The following is a 10449-nucleotide window of genomic DNA, read 5'->3' on the forward strand; positions in this document are numbered from 1 at the left end:
GTTGGAGAGGTGGGTGCCATTCTGTTCCCTTAGTGGACCCTAAGCGACCCCGGGACCCGGAGACGTTGAGATTTCTCACGGCCGACGTCCTGGCCTGGCTGCAGGCTTGGCTTCTTTAGAAACCCCCAGCGGTTTGGAGGTGAGGACTGGGGACACTGAGACCTAAGACCGAAATGGAGGAGTGAAGTAAGAAAAGAAACCTGGGACGGAATCCGAGGTAGACCAAGACAGGGAGAGAGGAGGCTTCTCCATCCATCTCAACCCTAGCACCTCAATAAGGCGGGGGCCCGGAAGTGGGACAGGTTGGAGCGGGTAGGGAAACCTGCTCCTCTCGAGGAAAGGAGCCTCCCAGTCTCCTGTGTTTGGGAGGGAAAATACCCATCCTGCAATGCCTGTAAAATAACCGTTTATTTCATATTTTAAAAAACTCCAGTGATAAATGTCCGTTACCGATGGTCAGCATAAAGTGCCAATCGCAATACAACGCCCTGCTCCTAGCCGGCTGCTCGCTCGTGGTGACTGGGCGGCGGAGCAGGGGCGCGGGAGGCCGGGCCCCCTCCAGCCCCAGGGCCCCAGGCCCCCCGCCCCGCCGTCTGAGTCCGAGGGCCAACGACCCGCGGCCGCGCGGCGCCGCACGAACGGAGCATCCGCGGCGCCGCGGTCCCAGGGCCGGGCTGCTGAAGCAGATACATGGATTACACTTTTGCAGGCTCCCGGGGGTGGGGATGGGGACGGGAGGAGGGGGTGAAAGCTGCGAACGCGCAGAACTTCTTTCCCTCTCCCCTCTCTCTCCGCAGGCAGAGTTACAAGCTTATATAGTCAAAGAAAAAAAATAATAAAGAAAACGTATAAAATAACAATAGAAAAAGTAATACTTCTGGGAGAGGCGCCGCTGCGGCTCCGCGGAGCTTTCCTTCTTTTTTTAAATGCAGTTTCCCTTCCGCCACGTGAGTACCGCCTTTTGGCCAAGACTTTAGCCGCGTCCTGGGGGAGCCGCCCGGGTGGCTGGGGTCACGGCTCGGGGCGGGGCTCTCGAGTTCCGCGTGCGCCCGGGACCCAGGGGACAAGTTTGGGATAGGGAAAGGTCCCGGGAACCCCTCCCGCTGCCCGCCGGAGTCGCCTTCGGCTTCAGGTCCCTCTGGAGGAAGGGGCAGCGTGACCCAGGGTGCTGGTGACCCGGAGGCTCTCTTTAGCATTTGATCTTGGAGGTTTTGAGCTCCTTCACCTGTGAGTGTAGCGTCTTGTGGACAGCGAGAGTCCTGGACTGGCAGAATCCTTTCCCACACTCCTGACACTTGAAAGGCTTCTCTTTGGAGTGAATATATCTGAAAGCAAAAACAGAGAAATTAATCTTTGCAAAATGATGTCATGTTATACACAGTTATCCAAGATCCCCTCCCACAGCAATGAGGCGCTTGCCCTCCAAAGAAAGGGGGGAGGCAGGCAGGGGGTACCTAGCGTGGAGTGGGCAAAATGCGAAGTTTTGTGGATGGAGTAGGGAGGTGAAGGAAATCCATAGGCAATGTCCGATCCATCGGATCCGTCAACAGGTCCAGCTAGGCCCGCCCCTGCCTCCCCCAGAGGGACAAGCACGGTCTCCTTATAAGGCCCGGGTTAACAATAAAGGCGAAGAGGGGACCTGGGGCGGGGGGTGGGCAATTTGCTGGAGCTGTGCTGTCCAAGCTGGGGCAGCACTAGCCACATGTAGTTATTAAAATTAAAATTCAGTAAAACTAAAAAGTTAATCTCGCAGTCACACTGGTTGTGCATTTCAAGTGCTCAGTGGGGACATGTGTCATGGGTCCCGCTTTCCATCACTGCAGAAATTTGTAGTGGACAGCGCTGCTGATGGGAGAAGGGTGAGGCAGCTGTGCCTGCCCGTCTGGAGCTCGTGGAGACCTGACTTATTCTTCCCAGGCTCTCTCCACCCCATGCTCCAAGAACCTATCCCTGAGCCCTGTCGGGCTTCGTTTGCTATGTTAGAGAATTCCCAGGAACTGTGATGCTTGGAGCCAGAGCTGGGCTCAAGAACCACCTCATTAGGGAGGAGGACGGTGAGAACAGAAACATACAGACAGCTTTTCGGGGGGAGGGGGCACCCGCAGTACCTGTGGTCCCGTAAGTGGTCTTGCCTCCGGAAGGCTTTGTGGCAGATGTCACAGGTATAGGGCCGCTCATCGGTGTGTGTCCGCTCATGGATAAGGAGGTTGTAGGACTTGGTGAAGTGGCGGCCACAGAACTTGCAGACGAACTCCTTCTTGGTCTTGGAAGGCAGGCGTCCCCTTGTGGGCTTCTTTTCTGGGGACAGCTTGGTTACATCCAGGAGAGCACCCAGCCCACCAGCGGGGGACCCAGGACCCTCCCCCCGGGCAAGCTTGGATGGATCTTCCTGCGTGGCAGCCAAAGCCAGGTTGGCAAAATCAAAGCGTGGCTTGGTCTTGAGTGCGGAGGGGCCGCTGCCTCCAACGGTGATCTCAGGCTTAGGCTGGATTACATGAGGAAACCAGGGAAAGGCAGGCAGTGGGAAGCGCGTGTCCACCAGGCTGGACACGGCGCCCGGCACTTTGGAGAAAGAGGAGCGCGGCAAGTGCATGGCGGGGTAGCCCAGCGTCCACTGGTGCAGGTGCACGGCGTGCAAGGCACTGAAACCATACAGGTTGGGCAGGTGGTCCGAGGGCACCGTGGGCAGGCCATTCACTGCCTGAAGGAAGGAGTAGTTGGTGAGCTGCAGGGATGGGTGAATGGGCACCGGCGCTGGCAAGGTTTTGCTGCCCATTGTGGTAGTTGCAGTGGGTTCTTGATCTCAATCTGCAAAGGAAAGAAGAAAAAAAGAAGGGAGAAAAAAAGAGAAGTTCAGGGTAGGTTGCCCTCCTCCTGAATTCCAGCCCAGCCACACCCAATTTGTCCCCCCCAGGGCAGATGCTGGGAGTCTGATACCCCCGCGGAGGGAACCCACTGCCCTCACAGAGAAGATGGAACCCTCTCTGATGCAAGGGCTCCCTCCAAATGGCCTTCGCAGAGACACACAACTTGCTACAGAAACTAAATCCTACGGAACTCAACCAACTTAAGTGAGGGCCTCCAGTGTCCAGAGCCCTGAGAAAGGGAGGGGCACAGGGACACTGGTGTGTGGAAATTTACATCCACACAAGCCCGAGTCAACACAGAATTGCACTCTCCTGCAAAGAGAACAGGAACTTGGAAACACACTTACACATTCATGTGCAGATAAACAGAGAAACGCGCAATGACAGATAAACGCGGATTCACGCGTTCTGAAGCAGTTGACAAGGTGCATCCCAGATAAACGGAGATGATCAATGTTGTGCTACTCAACAAAATGCAGGGACTGGCCCGAATGTGGTCACACACACATGTGCGTGAACACACACATACACACACAGGGATTGCACCGAACCCATGAAGGGCCTCACAGAGAGACAGCGCACACACAAACACACAGAAATCTGTACGTCTCCCGCTACCCGTGCATTAAACTCTACTAGCTGATCTTCAATTTGGCTTCCAGAAGTCATGTCATCTTTCTCCTCAAAACTCTCAACTTCGACGTCAAATTTGCTTTTCTGCCTCACTATTAGGGAGCCCTGTGGACAACACCCTCTCTGCTTTTGGACTGACTCCTTACCTTAGCCCCGGGGGATCACCTTTGTTTCAGCGAGGACACTGACACCCACATTCATTTATTCACTCAAACATCTGCCGTCACACATGAGGGAGATTCAGTGCCCTCCCTACCCCATAAAAAAGGGGGAGGTGTCTTTGGGTTCTCTGGATGTTTCTGTGCGCAGTGACACCTGGGCAGGTGGGTATTGCCCATGGGCTACAGCATTGAGGCTGGGCCTCAGCTGCTTTGATCTCTGCCCCTCTGAATGCAAAGCCTGGAAGCTGAAGTGACCAAGCAGACAGGCATCTCCTGGCCTGCTTGGTCAGGGTCTCCAGGCTCTGTGGACAGATCAGGGCTCTGTAGAGAGACTTTTCATCCCTGAGCCTCCCAGACATGCCTGATTTTCAGTCTGTCCAGTGGAAGCAAAAAATGGAGAAGGAAAGTAGAAAGTACATGGGGGGCCTTGGGAGGCTCAAGTGCTGAACTCTCTGGGCTCTGAGCTGGGGGCTACTTAAGAAGTCACTGTGGGAGCAGGGTACTTGGGGAGCCCTTCTCCTTGCCTGTCTCAATCCCCTGCTGCCCACTTCTTCCTTTACTCCTCATTTTCCCCCCTTCTCTTCATCAGCTTGTTCCTCTAACCCTCAGTAAGTCCCCCTCCCTGAGTTGTGCAGGCCACTGTTCTGCTCCTTCCAGGGACATACACTGACACCACCCAGACAGCTTCCCTGGCCTAGCTTACCCTCAGCACAAGGCCAAAAGTCCCAGTCGGAGACTCCGCAGCCTTTCACTGCAGCAAAGCTTTTAATGGGAGAGTGCCCTGCCCATTCAGGAAGGAGTAAGGACAATCTTGACCCAGAAATGCTTTCCCTTGGAAGCTGGCAGAGAGGTCACTGGCTGAATAGTGGGCTGGTAGGGTCAGAGGTTCTACTTGGGGGGGAAGGTGCAAAACACGGAGGGCCTACAGAAATTTCCCCCTGCAAGTTACTTAGCAATGGTCTGAAAACCCAGCATCAAGGCAGCAATTAATTCAGCCTCCGGGCTAGGGGAGGCACAACTCTGTGGTGACCGAGCCTTGGAAGCAGGAGTGCCCACCCCAGTGAAGAGCCAGGGCCTTCGGACCAGTCTTCTCTGCTGCTTGGATCACTGGTGGCCCCGTGATCCTAGAGCGACGGGATCATCCTAGAGCACTAAGACATGGCAAAGCAAAATACAAATGGGGCCAGAGAGAAAGCAGGGGCCCTTTGGGGTTGGGGAGGAGAGAGGAGGGAGAAGGGAGAAAGAGAAGACTCGCCAACTTCAAACGTGGGCCCAGACTTAGGCGAGGTGAGCGCTCTTTGATTTGCTGTCACCTCCTCTTCCCCTCCAGGCGCTGGAAATCAGATCCTTATCTCTGGCTCCCCGGGGCCCGCCCGGCGCCACCGGGGCCTCAGCTTGCTCCTCTCCGCTGGACCTATCCCCAGCCGAGCGAGCGTTGGCAGTGGTGCTGGGGCTCTGGGCTGCACAAGGGCCCGAGCCCGCTCGGTGCCCCGGTGGGGAGCCCACCAACGTCGGGTACTAACCTGGCCTTTCCTCGCCTACCCCCAGGAGCCCAGAGGACCTGCGGCTCCGTAGGGGGAGGGGGCGTTTGCAGCCATCACTGCTCTTGGGAGCCAACCTTTCCGGGCTATCTGCCCGATCTTGTTTCCCCCAACACTCAATTTATTTTCTTCAGCAGCGCAGCCAGTTTCTTATGTTCTGCCGCATTCCGAGGCCAGGGCTCCCCAGGCTCTCGCCAACGACTTTCCCGGGGACGAAATTCGTTCGAAACGTGGCTCCTTACACTAGTACCAAGAATGGGCGAAATGCACGATCCGGTTTCAGGCGGTCAACTAAGAGAAAAACACAGTCTCACACTCGCCTCTCCAGCCGGAGAGGATGGACGAACTCCCAGCCCCTCCGGGTCCCGTTGCCCTGACCCCCGGGACTCGTGTGTGAACGCTTTAGATTTTTAAACACCAGGGGAAACACCTCTCCTCGGGCCAGACAGCCACTTGGCAAGGAGCTTGAGCTTCGGGACCTGGGAGGTGCGGGTAAAGATCCCGACCGCACGCAGCAAAAGCAATTCGCGCTTCGGAGCCTGGGTCCCCTGCGCAGTGCCGGCGCTGCTTCCCTCGCGCGGTGGAGCGCCAATCTCAGGTCTGCAGCCAGCCCTACGCTGGGCATTAATGAAGTGTGTAGAGTCTATTAAAGTGGTTTATTCGGGGCTAATTGAGCGTGAGCGAGTTAACTGCTTGCATTAATGAGAACGGAGCGAACTCCACGAGCTTGCGCCTGAAGGAGCCCAGCAGCAGCCCCAGAAAATCATCCTTGACACCGAATCCCCAACACACTCGCGGTGACAGGCGTCCAGACCCCTGGTGGGAGGACTAACCACCACCGGATACTTCTGTTGAATTCTCCCAACAAACGAGACCGAACGAACCCTTCGGCTAGGCGGCCATCCCGCGGCATTTTTTTAAACTCCCGCTGTGTCCTTAGCGATCTGTTCCCCAATCTTAATGAAACCGCGATTACTTTGAGGAGCCTGGGATAGAACATCAACCCACTGGTCGTCCCCTCTCCCTGTAAGCCCCTCTCTTCTCTAGGAGGCCGGGATCCTGGGAGACCAACTAGCTTTGCACGTGGTTTCTGTTCCCAAAAGCCAGCGCGCAGCTCATAGCCCGGCTGAAATTTACCAAATTGTGGCAACAAAGAAACCCTCGGAGCTACTTTACACCCTGAGAGCCTATCCCGCTACTGCGCGAGCTGCTGAAAAAGGACTGGGTGTGGGTTTTCATTCTTCTGATCAGAGACATTTCGGGAAAGAAATTAGTTCCGCAGGCAGCCCCTCACTTCTTTTCCTCTCTCCTCCGACTTCCCCCTTCTCTCCTGAAGGCTGAGTTAGGGGACAGTCCGGGGAGGAAACGAATCCTTCCCTTATAAGCGCCAAACCGGCGACACTCACGGCACCCATAGCGTTTCCGCTACATCGGCGTGCGGGTCACCGATTGGAAAGTAGTGTTTCGCGCCCCCCTGCACGCTTCCCTGCACCGAAACAGTGGCGGGTTACTCCCCAGGCCTTGACTACACAGAGCAATTATCTATAGTGAACACCCCAAAGTCAGAGCTCAAGTGCAAGGCTGGGTCAGGCACCAGGCCCTGCGCTCCCGGTCCAGCCGGCCTGATACCTGAGCGCAACTCCGAAAAAGAAAAAAAGAAAACTTGCACGAAAAGCGCGACCTGGCTGGGGCATGCACCTGTCCCTGGCGCCGTCGGCTGCGGCCGTGGCCATCCATCCACTCTCTTTTCCTTCTTCGTCAGCTAAAGTAGGTCAGACTGAGCTAGGCGTGCATCTCGTGAAAGTTTGTGCCCGCTGAAGTTTCTTCGGTTTCTTAGAGGGGGGCTCACAGTCTGACTTCCGAAATCCGCAGGCATCTCGCCCTGGATTCCTTAGAGCCTGGCCGCACGAGGAGCAGGAGTGGAGGCCCGCCCCCTCATTCCCCGGAGGTCAGAGGCCGAAGACCCCGCGCGGGAAGTCCCCGAGCCAGCACCCCCAACCACCCTGGGCTGCAGCTGCTCTCACTTTCACAAAGGTCCTGCAGCCTTCGTTTGGCAAGAGGAGCTTCCTTCTGGGACCCAGAGAGAGGAGACACCCGCCGCACGCACTGTGACAGGGGACCCGGGAGTGCTGCCCGCATTCCCCTCGCCGAGCAGGGGCTCCCAGGGCTGCAGTTACCTTGTTCCTCGGCGGTCCCGGGCTGGGGAAGTCTCTGGGGCTCCGCTGCGGGGGACCCGGGAAGCCAGAGGCGCTGGATTCCACAGGCACCCCCGGAGCTCTAGAGTCCTGGCCCCTCTCCGGCTGCGGGGACTCGGAGCGCCCGACACGCGCGGGAGCGCTCGACTGCCCCGGAGTGCTGCCCTTCGGGGGATGGTGAGCCCCGCTCGCGGCTCCCTGGTTGGGTCTGAACCGGGAGCGGCTGAGAACTTGCTGGGGAGAGACCGAGCTCCGACTCACTCATCCCTTAGCACCGAGCCGCCTACTTATTTTAATCCACCACCCTCCTCCCTCCCTCCCTCTCTCCCTCCCTCCTCCCTTTGCCTCAGGATTCCTCCCCTCCCTCCCCTATCCCCCAACCCTGCCCTGCGCCTGCGCACTGAGAAACAAAGTTTTGCTGACCGGGGCAGCAGACTTTGGCAGCCGCGCTCACTTGGCCCCAGCCTCTCCAGACCTGCGTCCCCTGCTTTTCAGTCCCGTGCGACCCCTTTTGCATTGTTAGGCCCACTAGGGCACCCCTGGCGTGCTTAGAGGAAACGGCCTCAAGCGGAGGAGAGCAGGCTGAAACTGCGCATTTTGCGGTCCTATTCCTGCGCGCCTGGGACACAGCCTATGCAGGGTTGGGGGGGTACACCGGGATCCCCGCCCTGTAGCTTGGACTCCAGAGCTCTTGGCCCCTGGCAGAGTCGCCCTTTCTCCCAGAATCCCTTCCCAGAGGCGTAGGGCCCTGGGTATGGAGCAGTTCCTGGACATCAACGGAGCGCTCACCCCCAGGGCAGCCCAGACCCCAATGCCTAGGGCTGACCCCAGACTCTGGGTTGTGGAGTTCGGTGGAAAGATCAGAGGTGGAAGGTGGGGGAAGGAGGTCAAGAAAGTTATTGTCCTAGATTCCAAAACCCTCTGGGATTCCACCCTAAGGCACTGTCGCACCCTCCAATCACGTATTCATTTGTTCTGGGAGGATGGGTTGGGAGTTTGGAGAGCAAGCTGCAAAGTTACTCAGCTTCAGGACCTCTGAGCCCAAGGAGCTGGTTCAGGTGGCATTTGGGACCTAAAGAGGGGTCAGGATTCTGGCTGCAAGAAATTCTGTCTTCACTGCTTCCGCCTTAGGGAGAGTACCCATACCTTACTGACTGCTGGGCTCTGAGAGCTGACCTCCAGCTGACCCCAGCCCTGACCTCTTGCTGCCACCTCTCTGCAACACCAGCCCCTGAATTCAGGAGGAGGCAAAGTTTTCCCAGGGCTTGGGTGGGTCCAGATTTACACCACTGCACTCCCAAGGTTTGCCCCAAGGTTGCTGCTGAGTGATCCACCCAGCCCTTGGGGCTGGATCCTGGCCTCAGTGGGTCTCTAGAGTATTACTTCTGTGTCTCTGGGGAGGAAATGGTGCTTTGTCCAGCTTCGCTCTGCAAGTCTGATGTGACAATTTTTGGGTGTCATTCTCTGACCTAGGGAAATGATAGTGGAAATGCCCCCAAAAGGCATAGTTGGAAAAAGACCCTTGTCTTATCCACAGGCCTTTAGGACAGAACCTAGCCTCCAGCCCCTAGGCAACTTTGACTTGGGTGGGGAGGAGGAAGAGGGGGTGCAGTTTTTGCCCCAAGGGACTGCACTCATCCCCTGCCACAGGTTAGTGCTGAGTCAGGGGCCCACATAAATTTGTCTATGCAGTTGGAATCCTAGCAGCTGCCAGCATGGGGCGACATGCTGGCCAGCGAGCAGCCCCTTGGGAGCAGAAAGGAGTTGAGATCACTCCTTTCTCTGAGATTCCATGGCAGCAAGTTCTAAGAGGAGGGGAAGGCCTGGAAGGAAAGCCCAGCAGGGCATTTCTGGATTGTACTCGCTTCCACCTTGGTCCAGGGAATTTGCCTGTACCAGTCTCGGGCTCTCCTAGGAGACAAAGCTCAGGAACCTCCATTAGCGGCCATGAAAGCATCCAAGAAAGGCCCCCACAGTTGGCCCTCTGGCTGTCCAGACTGCTTAGGAAGAGCTCCGAAGAGGACATTCAGGTGGGATGCAGCTTCCCACGTATACAAACCCCATCTCCTGCTCAGAACACACAGTATACCTATTTCCTCCATCTTTCCATTTGCCTTTTTCTTCTGAATCAGGGCCCTTGGCCAACATGCTTCAAGGACTTGTAGAAATCTCCAGGTAGTAGGATCCCTAAAGAGCTCTTGGAAAGAGAGTCTTAAGGGATTCTAAAGAAAGGACCATGCAAGTGGGTTGTTTGACGCCACTTTTGCCAGCGTACCTGGAAAACTGATTTGGACTCAGGGCAAATCTTGGGGTTTAGTGGGTGTAGGGCAAGATGGGGATGCAAGGTTGGAGCTGGCTCCTCACAGCCCAGCATCTCGGGCTTTGCCTCCCAGAGGCCTTCTGGCTGCCTCCCCTGGAGCTGGTCTGCAAGGTAGGACAAGGCAAGGTGAGACCTGTGGGACTCTGGCACAGCTGGGGCAAAGATGGGCCTGTTTCAGATACCTGGCTTGGAAGATGCTCCTTCTAGGTCTTGCTCTGACAATGAACAAACCCAAAAACCTCAGAAATGAAATGAAAGATTTGCTAGTTGCTGGAGTCCTCCACCCCAATCCAAGCTCCCAAGGGGGTGACCCACAAACCATGGCCTCAGTCTCCACTGGAAGCCAACCAGGTTCTGGTTCCCTCTGAGTAGGGCAAGCAGAAGAAGCCCAGAAAGCTAAGAACCCCTCTGCTCTCCATTCCAGGAGGAATAGCAGAGGATCCCCTCCCCCGACTATTTAAGAGAAACTGATCAGCTTAAAGGAGGTCTATTTAAGAGAAACTGACCAACCTAAAGCAGGTCGCAATGCTACGGGACTCCGACTTGGCTGGATTGAGGAGGGCAGGACCCAGGACACCTAAAGACTTCCATGTTACTTTTTAGAGAAGTCAGATTCATTTAGGACTCACAAGGACATCACGTTTGGAATTTAGTAAACGTCCTCCGTAGCCGGGACCCAACCATTCTATGGCACCGTAGCCCACTGCAGGTGATGAAACTCCTGTGTGGACA

At 56.4% G+C, this 10449-nt stretch overlaps 1 protein-coding gene across 1 annotated transcript; it reads right to left on the reverse strand.

The window, feature by feature from the left end:
• Positions 1-1189: 1189 nt before the first annotated feature.
• Positions 1190-2776, reverse strand: OSR1 (odd-skipped related transcription factor 1). The gene is made up of 2 exons (XM_028099647.2): positions 2109-2776; positions 1190-1325 (listed from the first exon to the last, which is right to left on the reverse strand). Exons 1-2 carry the CDS (start codon positions 2774-2776, stop codon positions 1190-1192), a joined length of 804 nt encoding a protein of 267 aa, XP_027955448.1.
• Positions 2777-10449: the final 7673 nt, after the last annotated feature.

Source organism: Eumetopias jubatus, unplaced genomic scaffold (assembly GCF_037043125.1).
Source record: "Eumetopias jubatus isolate StellerSeaLion01/CBP00866 unplaced genomic scaffold, mEumJub1_p1.0 scaffold_9, whole genome shotgun sequence".
NCBI lineage: Eukaryota > Metazoa > Chordata > Mammalia > Carnivora > Otariidae > Eumetopias > Eumetopias jubatus.

Excerpts from the sequence above, each read along its gene's own strand:
- OSR1 (XM_028099647.2), bottom strand. The coding sequence starts at position 2,776 with ATGGGCAGCAAAACCTTGCCAGCGCCGGTGCCCATTCACCCATCCCTG. Across the intron at positions 1,326-2,108 it reads GACCACTTACGGGACCACAG|ATATATTCACTCCAAAGAGA; the intron begins GTACTGCGGGTG and ends TTTTGCTTTCAG.